This window comes from Trichosurus vulpecula, chromosome 5 (genome assembly GCF_011100635.1).
Source record: "Trichosurus vulpecula isolate mTriVul1 chromosome 5, mTriVul1.pri, whole genome shotgun sequence".
NCBI classification, from domain to species: Eukaryota; Metazoa; Chordata; class Mammalia; order Diprotodontia; family Phalangeridae; genus Trichosurus; species Trichosurus vulpecula.
Window position 1 is genome coordinate 37,273,156 of NC_050577.1, and position 21,417 is coordinate 37,294,572.

The window sequence follows — 21,417 nt, forward strand, 5'->3', positions numbered from 1 at the left end:
CCACTCTGTAAGCTTAGGGATTTACAGTGCAAGCTCATTTCCTGTTTTCTTCAAAGTGACATCCCCTTCCATGTCCTGAATGGAATTTTGGATAAAGGAACCAATAGTGACAGGTGTGTAATGAAACAAAAATGAAGTGGCCCCAAGTGGTACTGTATTCATTTTCGGCCAGATTAAAACTTATGCAGTTAAACTCAGTCATATCAGAGTCCACTAACACAGAATTTTTGATCACTTGGATGTGCATTGTGCTAAAGTTTTCTTTTGCATCATCCCTGAGGGGCCAGAGTGAGGGGAGGGAGACCAAAAACGTTTGCTATTTATATTAACAGTTTAGACAAGACTGCAGGGGAAAGCTTTACTGTTCTCCAGTACTTCCTCCATTTCCCCAGTGATTGTGTCCTTTCTTAAGTACCTTCCAGAGCTCATGAAAGAAGCTTCTGCAGTTGTGGAAGGTGCCCAGCCTAGAGATGAGCAAGCACCATTCACCCTGCGTAGACAGCATAGGGGTCAAGAGCTGTTCTCAGACATGTACCACAGTCTCCAGTTCCAGCAGGTTAGCATACGAATGTTGATGGAAAATGAACCACCTGGCACAGATGCACCCGGATTAGTCTCACTTGTGTCCATTGCAGTGCTGAACTGTTCAATAAGCATTTGTCTGTAAAGATTGGGTCAGCTTTGTTCTCTGTGATTTACCCATCAGGTGCTGGCCCACAAAGTGCCGGAAGGGGAATTTTGTGCTTTGCCAGCCTGCCCTTCAAATGACAGTATGCAAAACCTTCATTTGTGGCCACATGACAAACAACCAACTCTGTAGAAGGTCTAGGCTAAAGAATGTGTAGGAAGCCATCTATTTTATGAAAAGTTGTACAGTAGTTAGAGTGCTGGGTATGGTGTCAGGAAGACCTGAATTCAAATCCAGCCTCAGATACTTACCAGCTGTGTGAGCCTGGCGAGGTTATATAACCTCTCCTAACCTCAGTTTCCTCATCCGTAAAATGATGATAATAACCCAGTGTAGGAGCAGTGACAGAGTTGATTTGATTATGGTTCCAGAATGAAAAGAAGGGCAGGGGAGAAGGAAAGAAGAGGGAAGTATTCAGCTGGTAATGATGCATCTAGTGAGATGGTTGTGAGACATGACAAGAACCTAGTCTTAGATGATGTGGGCAGCTGAGGTAGCCTGTAATCAGCAGCCTGGGGAGACCCTCATCTGGAACTCCTATCATGAAAAGTTTAAGTTCTCTAGGATGTTTTTTGTGTGTCTGAGAAGCCTGTGAGATAGCCAGGGAATGAAGTAGAGAAAGTCTGAAGAACTACATTAGCCATTAAAAAAAATCTGGTTGGTTTTACATGGTGGTTTTATTCTGTATTTAAGGAAGAAATAATTCCTGGGTTGTATGAATTATCCTTAACAATCCACCTAACTTATTCCATGAGGTAGATGTGGTCCTAGCACCCAAACCAGTGAAGGATAAAGTAGTTGTTTTTTTTTATTATAAACCATTATTATTAATCCATATCAAAGTTAAAATATTAAATAAAATATTACAAGTATATCCAAGAATAATAATTATGACCAAATTGCATTTATATCAAAGTTGCAAAAACTGGTTCAATGTTAGGAAAATTAGTAGTGTAATTAAGCATATAATAACAGCATAATAAAATCACGCGATTACATCCATAGATTCAGAAAAGACCTTTGACAATATAGCACTTACATTTTTAAAAAAATACATTAAAAAGCATTGAGATAATCATATACATAAACTCTGTGGTATATGCAAGTCATTTATGTAATCCAGAGTATTTATCTAAAAATCAAGAGCCAGCTTTATAAGCAGAGGAGATATCCTGGAAAATCATTGGTAAACAAAAATGGCCACTCTCTTGTTATTTGATATAATTCTAGCAGTGCTAACTATGACAGCCAATCATTTCACTTTAACAAACATTAATTAAGCACCTTTTGTATTCAAGACACTGTACTGGATGCTGGGGTTATGAAGACAAATCAAAACAGTCCCTTCCTAGAAGGCTCATACATAAGGGAATGAAGGGGGTGGAGCAGGGGAGACTTGGTGTCCTCAGATCTCAAATTATATTACAAAGCAGTCATTATAGAACTATCTTTTACTAAATTTAAAAAAATGAAAACTAGGTCAGAAGAATAAATAATAAATAAATTTAAAAGGTCATCTGGGTATTCGACAGAACAAACAATATGAACAAGGTGGTACAGTGAATAGAGTGCTATATATAGAGGCAGGAAAACTTGACTGTGGACCTGAGTTCATGTCTTGACCCAAATAGTAGTTGTGGGCGCCCTGTACAAGTCCCCTTTCTCAGTCTAATTTTCTCACCTATAACATGAGGCCTCGGGGATATCTAAGGTGCCTTCCACCGCTAAATCTATGATACTTTGAACTGAGAAAGGACTCTTAATTAAGAACTGCTGAGAAAGTTGGAAAGCTATTGGCACAAAATACTTAGGCCAACATCTTATAGTACATACTATAGTAAATTCCTAATGGATATAAAATCTGAGCATAAGCAGCTATGCCATTAAAAAATTAAGGATAAAATCTTTCACAACTGTGGACAGGGGGATAGTTATAACATTTTAAAAATGGAGGAAATTATGAAAGTCAAATTGGACCATCTTGATTATGTAAAATTATAAAGATTTTTTACACATAAAATTCATGCAGCTAGAATTAGAAGAAAAGATGATAATTTGTTATAAAATGTCCTTGCATTGTACATCTGTGATAAAAATCTTATATCCAAAATCTGTAGGAAATATAGGCACATATTAAAAATAAGATATGTACTCCCCTTAAAAATAGAGAAAGAAGATGATCTACCCAACTTCTTCATTGTACCCAAACCAGTGAAGGATAAAGTAGGTTTTTTAAAATTATAAACCATTATCCCTAGTCAATATAAAAGCCTAAATAGTATTAATGTATCCAAGAATAATCATTGTGACCAAGTTGTATTTATACCAAGATTGCAAGGATAGTTCAATGTTAGGAAAATTAGTAGCATTCTCCAATAGATAATTTCTCAAAAGGTATATATGGTTTTCCAAAATGAAACATAAACTATCAACAGCCATCTGTAAAAAATTTCAGAATCAATAATCACTAATAATTTAATTCAAAGTAAAATAACTAAGAAAAAATTTCACCCATCAAATTGAAAAAGAGCATTAAAGACGCAAAAATTCAACATCACAGGTACTATAAGAAGATTGGTATATTAATTCCTTGGTTGTGGAATTGGTATTGATACAACTGTTAGAAAGAACAACCTGAAATTTTGCAAGAAAAATTACTGAGACATTCATCCTGTTTGCTCTAGTACTGATTTATAATCAAAGATTCAATTAATCATTTAGTGCCTGCCATATGACAAACATGGTATGCTTAGACCCTAGGGGTACAAAAAACAAAATAGTTCTTGTTCTCCAGGAGCTTACATGAACTGGTAAACAGTCTAGGTACGTACAAACAGTTTATAAGTACAAACAGCTTATACAAAGTAAGTCAGGAAGGGGAAAGACCAGCGGCTCCAGAAGGCGCCTGGGTAGTCAGAAAAAGCTTTGATCGGGTGCTGGCTCTCCATCGAGGCTTTGAACAATAATGCACAAAAAAGTCCCCCAAGTACAGAAATTTTATAGAATTATTTGTAATGACAAAAGAGAGAGAATCAAAATATATCCCCAACCATTTGGGAATGGCTGAACGCACTGATATATAAATGTAATAGAGTATTGTTACGTTCTAAAGAATAACAAGTCTCAAGGATTCAAAGAAACATAGAAAGACTTATATGAAGTGATGGGGAGTGAAGAAAGCTGTGTCCAAAGAACAGTCTACATAAGGACTGGAAAAAATGTAACTAGAGAAAACACAGAAAAAAATAAAGCCAAACTTGGGTCAAATTCAACCCACATGATTGATAGCAAGCTATTAGAATGAAAGTCTGCAGCCCTCATTTTCTTTTCCTCTTTTCTTTTTATTTTTTAAATTAATGAGACATTTTTTTTTTACTTTCCTTCTACTTCCTCTTCACCTCCCCCCTCCAAAAAAAAAAAAAAAAAGAAAACGCTTGTAACATGCATAATCAAGCAAAATAAATTCCCACTTGTCCTTGTCCAAAAACATGTTTCTTTCTGCATATTTAGTCCATCACCTTTCTGTCAGGTGTTGGTTACCATTCTTCATCATTGAGCCTCTGAAGTGATGACTGGCGGTTGCATTGCTCAGAATTCTTAAGGCTAGAGAAGCCTAGGGAGACTTGTATGAACTGATACATAGAGAAGTGTGCCAAACTAGGAGAACCATTTATACTATTACAGTAACATCCTCTTTTCCTGTTAACGTTCAGTATACTTGAAAAGTAGAAAGCAATGGTCCCTAATCTTAGCGCTCTATTAGGCAGTTTTGCTTAACATTTTCAGTGAATATTCTTTATGAGGGTATGTAGGAAGTAGCTATTAAAGTCAAACTCATGTATCAGCCTTTTTTAGAAGGTGCTAATGGACAAATCTCTATAATTGCTTGTCCATAATATAGTCCATATATGATTCTTATGCTTTCTCTTCACATTTGATATAGATTAGAAAACTTAAATTTTACAGAATGGTCAGGTATTGTCAGCTACTTAACTAAAAATAATAATTCAGTTTAGTTCATATATAAAGTAGTCTATCCTCTTAATTTCTGGAACTGCAAGTGAAAGAAAAGGTAATGGTTTGATCACATAATCTAAATATTTGTTTTTCACATATTAGAGGCAGATATCTAACTTATTTTGAAAACAGCAATAAAATAAATATAAACTATGTAGCAAGCCTAGTTAATCCAATATAGAGGCTATTATAGTCTTCATTTTTCACTTCAGATATAAATTCTTGAGCTTTTAATGATGGATTTTAGAAGTTTTGATTTCTTATATGGTGCCAGATAGCACAGCTTTTACTAGACCAATTTTACTTTCACGGTGAATAATTTCCAAACTTTCCCGTTCAGTGACCTGTTGTTTACACCTAGGACCTCGAGTTCTGTACTACCTACTCGCTCCTTAACCTCCTCTTCTCAGTTGCATTCTTGAAGGATAGCAGTTGTCCAGGTAGATGTAAGCCCCTTGAAAGTATTGATTGTGTTACTTGTATTTGTAGTCCTACTGCCGAGCACGTTATAGGCGATCAAGAAATGCTTACCTTCCCTATTCCCACAGCTACCACACTAATACAAACCTGCATCACCTCTTGTGTAGACATTACAATAGCCTTTTTTCAGGTTAAATTTATTATACATATTTTAAAAAGCAAGTAGTCCATAACAGTTTCATATACAGTTGTTATATTCTGTCCTACTTAGTATATGGAAGTGATTATGGGTTGAGTGGAGGGAGTAAGTTCAGAAAAAAGATGCCAGATAATGACTACTGTTCTGGATAGGTTGAGTTTGAGATATCTACAAGCTGTCCAGGCTAAAATGTCTCACAGTCAAGTGGAAACCTGGGATTGGAGCTTAGAAGAAAGATTAGGACTGGACATTTAGATCTTGGAAAGTTTTACTGATAGGCGATAATTGTATCTATGGGAACTCATGAGATCATCAAATGTGTAGAGAAAAAAAGAAAAGGGGACCTAAAATAGAGCTTTGGAGATACCCAGTGGTCATTGGGCATGACACGGAAAGAGGCACAAAGGAGACTGAGGAGCATCACTCTGACGGAGAAGTAAGCCGTGTTATCTCCTTCCTCTCTTTCCAGTCTTCCTGAACCTTCTTACACCTCGATTCATACTCAATCGACTCAGTGTCAGTACAGTGACACTGGCCAGAGACCAGGTAGGAAAGGCGGTGATGGAAGGCAGGAAACTGATGCACAGTGGAACAGGGTTCCTCATCTCCCGTGGGAGGCTGGTGACCTGGAAAGATAGTGGTGTGGTAGAATGACTCTTCTCACAGAAGACTGTGAGTGTAGGGGGGTGGGTGTCAGTGTCCAGCCAGGAGCAGGAAAGGGAAAGGAAACATTGGAAGGAAGGTTGGAAAAGGGCTTTCTGGCTGCCTCCTCCTGCTGGATCCATTTGGTGGGTGGAATATTGCATGTAGGCAGAACACCTCCCGAGGGGGCTATCAGGAAGGACTTTGTGTATGGGGTGACCCCTGAGCTGATGTTTGCAGGAAGCTTGGGATTCAGAGGAGTGAAGACGAGGAAGGAGTCAGTTCCAGAAATGTGGAACTGCATCTGAAGACCCAAAGGCAAGAGACAGGATGCCTACTTCAGTGAATAGCTGGTAGGCCAGTGTGACCTCATGAAGAATACAGACGTGGGAAAGCAGAGCTGAGAAATTGAGTAGCACTTAGTGTAAGAACTCTGCTTATATATCTAAATAGTCCCTGAGGGTGATATCACTGCATTCGAAAAGTTTGTTAATTGATGTCCATAACAAGGATCCTGAGTCATTAAAGTAAAATTATGTTTATTAACCTTTGTTTTCAAGTAGAACCAAGATGTCCATGAAAAATATTCAAAATGGAAAAATTTTGTCATGTGGGGGTAGTGATAAAGTTATCTAGAAAACTAATGTGCAACTGTGCCTTCATCTATGCTCACCCAAAATGAACTTAACTATAATAGGACTTCTTAGTTATTTAACATTAAAGACTGTTGCATAGTTATATTCAGTTAATTCATAGGATTAGTAAGTCACAAGTTCAGTAGTGAATTCTATTTTTATTTAAATTACTAAATGAAATTTAAAACCTTTGAATTGTCAGAAAAAAAATTCTCTTGCTTTTTAAAAAATATTTTACAGGATTAACATAAGGAAAACTGTATTTTTTAAACTCCATTTCCTTGTCATACCTTCAAAAGGTAGGGACCTTTCATTGTCCAACGTTCTGAGCTCACTGACTTCAGCTCTTCTCAAAAGCTACTGACATCCTAATTCTGAGCCATTGTACAATGAAAACATTGGGTGTAATTTCCTCTGGTCTACTTTTCTCTGTTACTCGTCTTACTGGGTATCTTTCTGCTGAAGCTCATGATTGTAATTTGCATAGATGAAATTCATATTTATGAGCAGAGTTCTTGTAGCAACTGACAGGTGCAAGGTTGTCTACCATGCCAATTTATTGTCTGCTGTGTCATTTAAAAGAAAACCACTCACTGTATCTTGAAGAAGAATAAATGCTGTGGTTCAGTTGGAACTGACAATTTTTAAAAAGGAGACAACTTTTTTTGAAGCCATTTGATTTTTTTCTTCTTTTATAGCATATGGTAATGTTACTGGCTGTTGCAGATTATAGAAATACATCTTTGTGGTGTGCTGTAATCTAATGGATTCAACATCTTTTTCTCGTTTTCTCCCTATGTCTCAGGGTATGCATGAGCTCTTAGCACCGATAGTGTTTATCCTGCACTGTGACCACCAAGCCTTCCTACATGCCAGTGAAGCTGCGCGGCCAAGGTAAGTCTTCGCTTTGAGTAGTCATCATTGTCTTGCTGTACTTTCAGTCCCGTTATAAGTCCCTTGTCCCTCTACCCTCCCCTTCAAGGCCTTTATAATAAAGGGGATGTTAATTGAGTAACTTCTAAACACTTAAATAAAAAGAACCAATAAGATGGGGTCTATTCCTTGCATAGTCTTTGTCATAGTTGGTGGTGTTCAGTCATTTCACTCATGTCTGACTCTTCATGACCCCATTTGGGGTTTTCTTGGGAATGATACTGGAATGGTTTGCATTTGCTTCTCCAGATCACATTACAGATGAGGAAACTGAGGCAAATAGAGTTACGTGACCCAGGGTCACACAGCCTGTAAGTGGCTGAAGCTGAATTCAAACTCAGGTCTTCATGACTAGAGGCCCAGCACTCTAGAGTGTACCACCTAACTGTCCCCCTGTGTTATAGTAAGCAGTTTTAATTCTAGGTTAGCATAATAAGATTCCTAGAAAGCCAAGCCAATGCAATCTATTCTGTGAAAATTGACTTATTTCATAACGAATCCTTTTAAATTTTTGGTCAGTAGAATCCATGTTTCAGTATGCATGAGAAACATTTGTTTTCCTTAAAGTTTTGTCTAGAACTTTGGGAATTCCCTTATTTTCCTTCATTATTATAGTAAATTGGGAGCTGTAGGTGTAGAGAATCCTGGACTCTTGTGTGCAGAGCGATGTTGCACTCTAACAACAATACAGAGATGAAACAAGAACTTGTGAGTTTATAGTCTAGTAGGATTATACCAATAGCCATAATACAAACTATAACATCACAGGTGGTGGTTATACTAACTGGACATTTAGGGGATTCATTAGGAATGTCAGGGACAGAGGCACAGAGGAAAGCAGAAGCAAACAAGCCAGTTTGGCTCCAAAGGAAGATGAGTACCTTGGTGAGCTCATCAGAAGAAATCTGCCCTATTAAGATCCAGGTCAACATCCCTGTGAGCTTGTTCGTACAAACAGCCCTAAGTTCAGCTAGGACCTCGACCCCAAGGTCCAGTCTCTCATTTCCAGATCTGCCCGCCCTCATTTGCTAAAGTAAACAAACTGTCACAAAGATGAAATGAAACGTCCTTGCCAGGAATGGAAGGAACCATGACAAAGATAACCCCAAAAAGTAAAGAATTCGAAGATCATTTGATTTGTTTAGGGAAAATATTGAGTGATTGTCACCCAGTAAAGCAAACACATTATGCCAGTGATAAAGTTAATTTGTTTATGCTGAGATAGAACAACTGTCCGGGGAAGAGGGCTCAGCCAAGCGTCCCAGAGTCTCAGTGATAGAAGCAAACTAAGGGGCTTCCTAGTCCACGGGAGGTCAGCTAGGTGGCGCCAGAGTGCACAGAGCGCCAGGCCTTCAGTCAGGAAGACTCATCTCCTTGAGCTCGAATCTGGCCCCCACACGCTGTATGACCCTGGGCAAGTCACTTAACCCTATTAGCCTCAGTTTCCTCATCTGGAAAAGGAGCTGGAAAAGAAAATGGCAAACCACTTCAGTATCTGTGCCAAGAAAAACCCACATGGGGTCACAAACAGGCAGACACGACAAAACGGCTGAACAACCGTCCACACCAAGGGCTCTAAAGCATGCCTGAGAAGTGTTCTTCTGGCCATTGCTAGATGACCACCGACTCTGGGAAGAGAGGGTGAGGCTGAAGGAAGGGGAGAGAGGAAGGACTGTAAATAAGCTTATGATCCGTATCTGATTAGTAAAGTGTGGAGACAGGGTATTTCACCAGGTTTTTCCTGTTTTGTTAATTTACTGGAAGTGTGCATTTTAGAGTCTTTATTCTTGGCTGAAACCAGTCTTTTCCTCCTGCTCTCTTTCTTATTCCAAATTCTAGTTCCACTTGAGTCCCCTGTTCTCATTCTCTCCCTGCTCCCGTACCATCTGAAATTCCTCTTCTTCCTTGGCCAAACCTGAGTAAGCCCTGTGTGATTCACCTTGTCCCTTCCCCTCCCCACTGATTTCCCTTCCTTCTCTTAAAATTCTTAAGGCGTTTTATTTGAATTTCTCCTTTTTACTTCTCTCATTCTCCTTTATGTCATAATTATTTTTATACTTTGACCTTCTTCTGCTCCCACTAGTTTATAAGTGTCTTGTCTATATTTTACATAGCATTCTAGATCTTTTAACCCAGTAAGTTATACTAATCATACTTGCATTTACCTTCCAGTCAAATAGGTTTATATTTTTAATCTTCCTGTGTTTTTTAAAGGTCAACAATTTTAACTTTAGTTTCTGCATTAAATTTCTTCTGCAATATCCAATGTGATTATTGGAGTAGTATGTTTGTTTTTGTATACTGTCATTTAAAAAATTACAGACCTAAAATAATACATATAGAATTTACTTCACTTAAAAAATAAAAGATAGTTCATCGCCAGGGGGAAACATGCTATTTTATCAATAGGCTTTATCCATCAAAAAAGTTAAATAATACTGTAGACTAGATTGATAAGAAGAGCTGTCACTGATTAATTGCTGTTAAAATACAATAAAAATAGAAGCTATTAAAGCAAAATAAATTAATGTTTTGCTATTGCAAATTTGACCAGTAACCATTTTTTTTCCTTTTGGACAAACAGTGATAGATTGTAGAGTAATCAATTATTCTAGATCAAGCATACTCAAGGTATCTATTGTGACATTCAGTAATTTGTTATTTGGAATAATAAGATAGCTACTTCATTGTAGTGCAGACGAGGCAACTCATTTGTTTTTGATCTTAATAGAAAGGAAAGACTTTATTTATTGAATAGAGCTTCTCTTTTCATTTAAGAGAGCTAATTTTTCTTATTTGGACTATATGGAGGAATATGGTTGTCTTTATAGTGGTAAATGTAGAATACTGACCCAAATACAAACTTTGATTATTCACTTGTGTTTTGTTTTGGTTTTTTTTAAGTGAGGAAATGAAAGCTCTTTTGAACCCTGAGTATCTGGAACATGACGCCTAGTAAGTATAAAAACTGTTTTGACACATTCTTTTCAGTAACTTTCCTGTTATGGCAGTTTATAACCATTTTCCCCTTCCATTTTTAGTGCAATGTTTTCACATCTTATGGAAACTGCTGAACCCTGGTTTTCGACTTTTGAACATGATGGTCAAAAGGTGAATTCCTTCAAAATCTTTACATTATTTATTTCCTCTTGATTCCCATTATAAACTTGGAGGGGTGATCTAGAAGGCAATGGGGCGTTAGTAAGCAAGATTGATATTCTCCCCCAAAATTAGTGCAGCAAAAGAAATACTTGAATCATCACTTGTGATGTTCAGAAAAGACAGTGACCAAACAAATGTACTACAAACATAGTGGACGTCTGTATACAGTATAAAAGGTGTGAGTGGTATAAAGAATAATTGTTTGTGTTATAGATTTCCATGAAAAAAATTAGAATATACTGTAATTATGTGTTTCATTGAATCTTGATGAATTCTTATTCTACTTAAGCTTACTTCTAGTGGAATGGGGAGAGACTTTAAGCAGGGAGACCAATTAGGAGGCCATAAAATAGATTGTCAGCTTAGGTAGCTGATGTCCATTAACTTGTAATTTTTGTCTTTTCTTTTTTTATACATCTCTATTTCAATTTGATTTGGTTCTCTTTGGTACTTGGCACAGTACCTGAGAGATTGTAGACCTTAATAAATGCTTCTAGATTAGTCTACTTAATATATTAATTGAAACACATTTATTTGCATCATTTTTCTCCAACTGAGTTGATACTATCTTTAATATAATTTTGGTGAACTAGGATGTTACGCCATCACTAATAGTCATAGTCTGATACATTTGTCATCATCATTCCTCACTATTTATTTTGTAATTAAGCACAGATAACAGACTCTGAAAAGTGTCTGGTCAATTGATTATCATTACACTAGTTGATCATTGGCAGTTAGGACAAGTGGCGTACCATTGCTTATTCTCATTTATATTTTGACTTGATTGTGCTCTAGTTGGATATTATATATTAGTCTGTCTTAGCTATCTTAAGCAGTTGAAAATGTTGGACTAGGTCATAGGGATCGTATCAGTCAATGAGTATTTATTAAATACCTACTACAGGACAGGCATGGTACCAAGTAGTAGGGGCACGAGCAAAAATAAACCAGGTCCTGCCTTCAAAGGCACTGACATTCCCTCATGAGTAACAGCGTGTACATCTCTCATCTGTAAGCAGACAAGGACTCTCTACGTGATGCATATAAGGCAGTGGAGGGAGGCTGGGCACTCGTAGTTGGGAGGATCAGGAAAGGATTCCTTCTCAAGAGATGGTGCTGAAGCTGACCCTTGAAGGATGTTGAGGATTAGCAGAGGAGAGAGGAGGAGGAAGAGCATTCCAGGCATAGGAAATAGCCAGGGCAAAGTCCAGGAGACAAGAGATGAGCAGTCATGTGGGAGAAGCAGCAAGAAGAAGACCCCTTTAGTGAGTCAAACAAGGAGTTCCTATATTACCCTGAGGCAAGAAGGGAGCTATTGGCATTGATAGAGCAGAGGAGTGACATGGCGTAGTAGCCATTAGATTTGAAGATCTTTCCCACCCATTAATAGGCCATGCAACCTGCTTACGTCACAGGAAGCCTAGGTTGCATGTGGTAGGAGGAGCTTCCTGACCGGAAAAGGGAATTATGACACAGGAAATGCAGAGAGAGAGAGAGAGCGCGCACGCACAGTTATGGCTGCTAACGGCCGCCCTCGTGATTGTTAGAGCGGAACAGGCTGACTTAGCTGAATTTGTTTTGGGGAAGGCCCCAGCAGGGGGTCAGAGAGGTTTTGGGATGGCCAGGCTCCAGATTGTTATATTGTGTGTGGAATGTTTTACTGCTGTGATGGATTGGATAAATGGCTTGTGGGATCTGGTTCTCTGGTGTCTGAATAAATGGTTTACTGTGTGGAGAGTCTCGTATACTTTGCAATATAGAACTACATAGGCATTTTGATAGTTACCATCTACGTTGTTAATACTGCCTTACTGATACACATCGTCAGACTTGTGATTAAGGAAAATCACGTGAGCAGCAGAGTGGAGGATGGCCTGGAATGGACAGAGACTTTAAGCAGGGAGAAGAGTTAGGAGACCATAAAATGGGTCATCAGCTTAGCATCTGTGCTGGCTGGATGGCATCCATGAACTTGGAAGTTTTGCTTTTTGGGGTTTTTTTTATACACTCATATTTCAATTTAATTTGATTTCCTTTGTAATCCTTTGTGTTATTTAAAAACATTATTCTGAGGAGGAGTCCACAGGTTTCGGCAGACGCTGCCAAAGGGGTCCAAGACCCGAGATTTAGAGCCTTTGCTCTAGTGGCTCATCCAGAAGTACATGGGTGGGTGACAGGCCATCCAGTTGGCCATGAATTGAGCCCGCAGTTGACCTGGAAGATGAGGGTAGCCTGGATTTCTTTGGGAAAGCTGCAAGGCTTTACTGACCCTAAGCTTCCCTTGAAACAAAAGTCCCAACTTTTCAATAGTAACATTCTGCCAACCTTGTATGGTGTTAGGCAGCCATTGTGAGTGCGAGCACACTGTGTCACATGACAACTAGGGAACTCAGAGGAGGAACACAAGAGTAAAAGACGTCATGCAGGAACTATAAGTTAAAGAGAGAGAGAGATGGTCTGTGACATGGGCAGCCCCAGTAAGATCTCAGGCACGTGGGATGCATCCCCTGTGACAGACCTGGGGAGGATGCAGGCAAGTGTGAACAGGCTGTGGTCTGTGTCATTAGAGGGAACTCCTGAATCGATGCCCTCTAAGAAATACTGAGATGTGGGAGCGTCATAAACATTGAGATCCTTGACAGCACCAGAAGGAACCTTAGACGTCATCTAGTCCTGTGGAGTCTTCAATCCAAGACACTCCCAGCAGCTCACATTAAGTCCGGGTCGCTGTTCCTATATTGTGTTCTTGGCAGGCAATTTAAAACTGATGCAGGTAGCTTGGGAAAAATTCAACTGAGGGAATTTTAACACATTAGCCTTCTAGAGGTCAGCACTTTAAGTGGTCACTTCTAATAGAAAATTGGCCCTTCTCAAGGGAATTTATATTTTAGTATTTGAGCATCATATAATACAGAAAATGTTCTTCTTTTCTCAGTGGTACCTAATGTAACTTGATATTGATAATCATGTTAGGTAAAAAGACCTGGGAAGAGTTTGGTGTTTATGCAGTGCAAATGACTCACAACAAACTTACTTCTATGAAAATAGATAGAACTTCCTTTTCTTTTTTCTTTCTTAAAGGCTTAAATTTTGGCTTTAAAAATCAAAATGTCAATGATATCACTACTACTAAAGGCACAGAATCACACATGGCCATGTCTTAAATGTCTGTGCATATTTAGTGCTAATATACATGTTTTCTTTTTTTAAAATCTGGACTGAGTTTCTTACTTTAAATACCAGTTCTAATAGTTTTAGCAACCTCTCTGCAACTTAAAATATTGGAGAATTGCCGGATGAACTGATCGATGAAATAATTTCATTTGCTTGTGGTCACAGAGCTGATAAGTGTCAAAGGCAGGATTCATCCCCAGGTCTTCCTAACTCTATGGGGATGACCCTCTGGCTTCCATGCCTGGCTGAGTCCCATTGTATACACTGTGCCAGCAAATTATTTTAAAGTGGCTAAGACAACACAGTGAAAGCAGTCCCTTTATTGGAAACAATCAAATGCAACCTCTGAACGTTCACATAAATTCCATGGAAAAGTCAGTGTGTGTATTTCCTACAAAAAGGAATATGTGGTAAAATGCTTATTGATTTTCTATTTAATGAATCCACGCCTTTCTCTTTTGAAGTTCCTACAAATGAACATAAGTTGAGCTTTTCCCATTCAGTTATTCTGGTTCCATCTGATCTAGACAATATAGATGGGCATTTCACATTTCAGAACCTGTGAGTCTTTCTCCAGGGCCTGCTGCTAAGGGTGTGGCAGTCTGCTAGATAGCATTACAGGCTCTAGCCTCAGGGGGCTTTCTTCCCAGTGATAGATATCAGACTGTGGAGCAATATAAATTTAGGCCTAAAGGTTTATCTTCCAAAGAAAACAAACCACTCACACAAATGACATCATGTTCTTATTACGATAATTATTCTTAAGTTTGAAAATCTGTTTCTTGGGATTCTTACCTTTAAACATTTCATTAAATACATTTATACTGTTTGCAAATAGAAAGTTTCATCGTTCTTTTTATAGTTAAAGATCTCCCCCTTTCAATGTCTTAAGATATTTATAATTGACAGATGCAAATAACATTCTTTGTTATGAAAAGAAATCCAGGAGGTAAGGGAATATTCTGCATCACATTTATCTTCCATTATGATTTCAATGGAAGATAAGCTAAGCTGTTTAGCATGTAAGTGATCATCAGCATTACTTTCTACTTTCTTAAATTTAAGAGATTTTTATCTTAAGTATTCTGAGCAAAGGGAAAATATTTTTAATGTACAGTTTATGCCTGCAGTCTTTAATAGACCACACAAGAGCCCATATCAAGGATCGGAATAATAGACTACACATGCTATTGATTTAATGACAACTCATACTAGAAATTGATCTGATTTCATTAAACTAAATGTTTTTAACAGGTTCGTTCAGAATAGATTCCCTCCTAAGACTTCCACAATTAAAGATCACATTTCCTACAGAGAATTTATCCAAGCTTTCTAAAAATGATTATCTTCTGGTTTTTTGGTATCATTGATAAAAATCATACCTAGGGAAAAAATTGCTGCAGACTGACTGGCACAGACCTACATCTATCTTGCATTTAAACTGTAAGATCAAAATATGTAAAATAATCATGTGACTACTTTTTTTCAAATTGCTTTTAAATTGCTTTCTTGGAGAGAGGTTGACTTCTTAGAGCAGAGGTGTCAAACAGAGGGCCCACAACACTCTTGAGTGTGACCTGAAAACAATTAAAATATAAATAGGAAAATATTTAACAAAATAAATAAAAATACAATAAAACATACATAATATTACATTTTAAAACTAAGTCAATATGCATCCTAAGGGAATCCTTACCTATGGTTTAGCGTGGCTCCTGTTTCTTTCTTGATGTCTTAGGGTAAACACTAGGATCTAAAATACTAAATGCTATTTTAAAATGGGTATGAATTATTAAACGTAATTCAGGCAGGTAGACTTCAGTGGAGAACCATTTTTTAAGGGTGATTATCATCCATAGCAATACAAATAGTTAATTTGATCTTAGTTCTGAATTTTTTAAAATAATAAATATTTCTCATGCCAATTATTGTAAGACAATCGGTTTTTATAAGAAGTAAATTTAAAAGTGTTTAAAGATTATCTAGCACATGGAAATTTTTTTCTTCTATGCAGCAGGAAGTTCTTTAAGCACATTGTTGGGTCTGTGATCTCTTCAATATGGTTAATTCTTCCAAAGGGACAGATAGCAACCTACTGCCATCACCTAATCCCATGCAATTCTGCTCCATGCCCTTTTTATAAATCCTCTGTGGTCCATCCAGTATGCCAGATATCTTAGCATTGCATTCACAGAGGTGAAGCTAACAGATAATTCATCCATTAACACTTGATCTCATTACCTTTCTGTTCATACATTTCTCTGATAACATCTTTTAAAAGATAGAAAACTAGCAATAACCTGCACATTTCCTTGATATCCAAATAATATCAAGGTATTTAATGGAAAAAAAAAATACTTGATGGGAGTCAGAGTAGCTGGGTTTACTTCCCAGCGAGGTCGTTCACTCCCCGGGTGCTCAGAGGCAAGTCACCCTGGGCCTATAAAGTGATGGGGTTGGACTAGATGCCCCCAATACAAGAGGAGAAGGAATACGACGAAAGTCACAGTGGGTAGAATACTGGAAATGGAGTCCTGGGCAAGTCACTTAATGTCGTCTGCCTCAGTTTCCTCATCTAAAAAGGGGGGGGGGGCGGAGCAGCACCTGCCTCCCAGGGTTCTTGTGAGGACCAAATGAAAGAATAATTTATAAAGCACTTTTCAAATCATAAAGTGATATTTAAATGGTGACTTTTTCATCATCATCATCTACCACTGAACAGAACCACGCTGATGAAATCTTACATCTATCAAAGTACTTTATAGCTACCTTTTTATTGATAATAAGTTGTTAGTCTCGATGACTAATGTTGATAGGTTGTAGCCTCCTCACCTTCACCATCTAGCTCTCCATTGCCGTTTGGGTGACCTTTAGCTACTAGTCCACACTTCCTAATCATAGGCTGTCATGATGCAGTACCCGGTGCTTAGAGGTACTTGTTGATTAATTGATATGAAAAAAAATTCATGTTAAAAAGATAGGCATTTAGCTTTTCAGAAAGAAGATTAGAGATCTTTCAAGGCACTGGACAGATTGCCAAATTCAGTCCAGCCTGATATTCTTCTGTTTAATTCCGGGCCCAACTTATTGTCCGTCAGCATTGAATGTCTAAAAATATATGTTCTGACACATTCAAGTGCATATCTCAGGCTGCACCATTGTGTTAACATAACTTAATTGATCCATTAAAATGAAGTACTATTGGCTTATATAACTTAGGCCTAAAAGGAATCAGGATATCAGGCCTGGCTTTTCTTTAGGAGTCTGTAAGCACAGATGAGGATGGCAAAACATTCAAGCAGAGAAGTCCTGGAAATATAAGACCAGGGATTTATGAATCATAGCTATATATGTTATATTTGAGAGTCTTCTCAAATAATAGCAGTAATAACTTGTATTTGTAAATGCCTTTATCTTTTTTCAAAACACTTTGCTACCTGTGGAGACCAAAAGATAGAGACAGAGGAAAATGAGAAGATTGGTAATGGTAAATATAGAGGGAGTCAACTGACGTTTTGGAATACCTTATGGACATTTGGCACAAAGATTAACATTTTAATAGCTATTTAATTGATTTAAAGAAACACAGAAGCCATTGTATACATTACGATAATTAGCCACCTTGGCTATGGTCTTAATTTTTTTTACAATTCTGAATTTGGGTTTGTCTCTGCCAGTAACAGTAAAGTACTACTTTTTTCAACAGCAAGGTAGTACAGTGGATAGAGCTCCCAGCCTGGAGTCAGGAAGACTCATCTTCCTGAGTTCATATCTTACCTCAGATACATACTAGCTATGTGACCCTGGGCAAGTCACTTCCCCTGTTTGCCTCAGTTTCCTCATCTGTAAAACAAACTGGAGAAGGAAACAGCAAACCACTCCAGTGTCTTTGCCAAGAAAACTTCAAATGGGGTCATGAAGAGTCAGACCAGACTGAAATGACTGAACAAATATGTTGGGGCAGCTAAGTGGTACAGTGAATAGAGTGCCGGTCCTAGAGTCAAGAAGACTAATCTTCTGAGTTCAAATCTGACCTTAGACACTAGCTCTGTGATGCTGGCCAAGTCACTTAATTCTGTTTACCTGTTTCCAAATCTTAAAATGAGCTAGAGAAGGAAACATCAAACCGCTCAGGTTTCTTTGCCATGAAAACCTCAAATAGGGTCAGAGAGCGTCAGGCATGACTGAACAGCAGCAACAAGTATTTGTAGCTAGCTAGATAAATTGATCCAAGACTTTTTTACCAGACCACTGGGAAAGCCTGTTGTCCAGGCTCCTTGATTAAACATTCCACAGTTTGGGGAGTTGGATGGGCTGCAGCCAGGAAAGTTCCTTTAGTTTGAGATCAATATCAAGGCTATCAGAAACAGGACAAATGACCAGACCAGAGGTATGAGACATATTCCAAACAAGCGTAAGCTGTAGACCCAGTGAAAGGTGAGGTCTAAACTCCAGAGCACGATGTTCAGTTAAATCAAGCTAGACTCATTTTTTCACGGAAGTCAGCTAGAACATGTGGCTTTTCATGCACCGGGGTGTGTTTGTGTGTGGTTGGCTCTTCCCTTCAGACTTTTTTTCCCTTCTGAAGCCCTTTAAGACCTCTCATGTCTTCTCTCATTGTCTTCCCTAGCAACAGCCAAGTTTATGCTATTCTAGCAAGCTTATTAAACAGCTGAGCGATACTGGTTACACAGAACAGCATTGAAATAGAAAAAGGAGACAAGCCCTGAGCATTAGTAGTGTCATCACTACAGTGATGAAGTACAGTGCATTATTCTATGTATTTCAAAATTGGAAATCCTTGTGTAGAAGTGCTTGCATTATGTAACTTTAATTTTTTTTTATTTTCAATTTATGGAATATTTCCATAACACAGTATGATTAAAAAAAAGATGATTGTGCATGAAACTGCAAATCGACCATGTATAACTTGCTGTTCCCTCCAAATATACAACAAAGTTATCATGTAAATTTCTTTTTTTTCCTTTTATATTTTCCCTCTCCTCCCCCTTTCCACCTCAGAGATGGCTACCATTAGACACAAATAGGTAGAAATGTGTAAAATTATTCTATACATACTAATCTGGATGCAGGTAGAGTCTTCATATGTCCTTTGTTTTTAGTTTGTGTATTTATAATAGTCAAAATGACTTAGTCACTCAAAATTTGTTTTAATGGAGCTGTGTTCTTATCAGTCTAAGAGCTCCCTACACCAGGACAAATTGCAACCTATCCATGCATTTTCATCTTTTATGATTTTGTTCCATTCCTTTCTACATTACTCCGTATAGGATCTACCACTGGACTTCATCTAGGCCTTCTAAGTCTCTCAACTTTATCATTCAACAGAAAATGCTTTCCAGAGTTTCCAGCAGTATTTCTCATCATCTTGACTTCTCCGAAGCCGTTGATACTACCAGTACTTCTTGACACACTCTCTTCTCTTTAAGTTTTCAGGACACCACCTTCCTTGGTTCTTCTACTTGTCTGATCACTCCCTTTTTCATTTCCATTGCTGGACCTACTGTCCTGAGCTCTTCTCTTCTCTTTTCCCTTTATACTATTTCTTGCAAGGTTGTGTGGGGTCTGACCAAGATAGAGGGGACTCAGCGCAATCTCATTATCAGTAATGTTCTTCTGAAGAAAAACTGAATTTTTAAAATGATGAATTTGGAAGAAGGGGAGAGCCTCTGAATCTCCCCTACGTATCATTTCTCATAGCTTGCAACAAAACAGAACCTCACCCCCAAGTCCCTGTTTCCAAGCCATGGAGACCAGTGCTCCAAACTGCAAAAATTTGATGAGGTCTCAGATAGCCAGCACTGCAACAGCGTTCTCTGCTACAAAAGATCTCTTCAGGAGAGCAGAAGAACCAAGGGAATGGTATAGGACATGTTTCTGGGCTTGAAATAGAGCCCAAGTCCATACCACAACCCTCCCCCCTCCTCCTAGAGACTCATAGATCCAAACTCCAAACTACAGAAATCAACCTCAGCTGTAGTCACAGCAAGATGGCAGCACTCTGTTATTCTGAGTCATGGAATTGCCAGAATGGGGCAGGACACCATAGAGATGGAGGGGAGAACTCTGTGGAGCTCTGTGGCAATCCACTAAGCCTGAGAGAAAGAGTCCAACATCTATCTGGTGCCATTTCTATCCACCCAAAAGTCACTTGGGGCAGAAACTAAGCTAATGAACTCTGAATTGCTCAGTGTGGGAGGAGGCTTAGAGCCCCCAGGGGAATCACTGTAGGAGGAAGGGGAGACATAAAGTGAACAACAGAGGAAAATAGGGGGGAAAAGACTGAAATTACCCAAGATCTCAGGAGGAAAAAACTTAAAAGACATTGAGTACAGCAAATAAATAATAGGAAAAACACATGAATAGCTGAAGGAAACATAGCCCCACATTTCACAAATGAGTTCAGAGACCCATGGATAAATACTATAAAACAAAGGAAAATTATTCAACCTTCGATGAGACAGAGAACCCTCTGGAATTTGAAGAGAACGTGGAACCAGAGCATGCTTTTCTGAGTGGTCGAAGTGAGAATTGTGAGAGCAGAATTTATGACCTGCAATGCAGAAATAATTGTCAGAGTAGGAAACCTTGAATCTGTGATGGAAAGTCTCACCAAGGAAACAAGAAGACAACTGGTTAGGAATCCAGATGCCCAGAAGTGGAGGGCAATCTAGAAGAAGAGAAGTTAAACAAACAGCAAGTGCTCCTTTCACGTGAAACTTGGGATATATAGATATAACAGTATGGTTCATAGGTCTCCCAGAAGAGTGTGACAGTTCAAAAAACCTGAGCACCATAGTGCAATAAATAATTCAAGAAAACTGCACAGAACTTTTGAACATAGAAAATGAAATACCAATTGAAAGAATGCATAGATTGCCTTCAGGAAAACAAACAAAAAAAAATCCCAAACTACAGATTCCAATTTACATAGTGGTTAATTTTAACAGTTCAATAAAGAAACAACAAATCCTGCAAGTGACAAGAAGTCCCTTCAAATATTAAAGAAAAGAAATTTGAATAACACAAGACTATTCTGTACCCACAAGAAAACACAGAATGGGTTAAAGTAATGAATTCCGAAGAGAAATAGAGCTGAAGATGCAGCCCAGGTTGACCTTTGCTGCAGAAATGAAAAAAGATGGATGTTCAATAATAAAAAGGCATTCAAAACATTCTTGGAAGAATTCTACCTTTCTGATATCCCTTGTATTTGCCCCCTTCTCTCCTCTGACACTGCCATCACCCTAGTCTGGACTCTCCTCACTTCACACCTAGACTACAGCAGTAACCTTCTGGTTGTTCTTCCTGCCTTAAATCTCTCCCCACTCCAGTCCATTTTCTGTTCAGCTGCCAGATCTCCCCAAAAAGCAGGCGTGACCATGTCACCTCCCTACTTGATAAATGCCAGTGGCTCCCTCTTGCCTCCAGGATCAGATACAAAATTCTCTGTTTGGCATTAACCTGGCCATTATACCTCACTGCTCATGAGCTCTGCTCGTCAGGGACCCTGGCTTCATTGC

The 21,417-nt window shown here is 38.3% G+C and overlaps 1 protein-coding gene across 7 annotated transcripts in view; it reads left to right on the forward strand.

The window, feature by feature from the left end:
• Positions 1 to 21,417, forward strand: part of TBC1D5 (TBC1 domain family member 5) — a 635,464-nt gene that overhangs the window by 417,961 nt on the left and 196,086 nt on the right. For all 7 annotated transcript variants that reach the window (XM_036758387.1, XM_036758382.1, XM_036758384.1 and 4 more), the window contains 3 exons: positions 7,407 to 7,495; positions 10,439 to 10,489; positions 10,576 to 10,645. In XM_036758387.1, the coding sequence (XP_036614282.1) occupies positions 7,407 to 7,495; positions 10,439 to 10,489; positions 10,576 to 10,645 (210 nt within the window). The remainder of the gene's footprint in view (positions 1 to 7,406; positions 7,496 to 10,438; positions 10,490 to 10,575; positions 10,646 to 21,417) is intronic.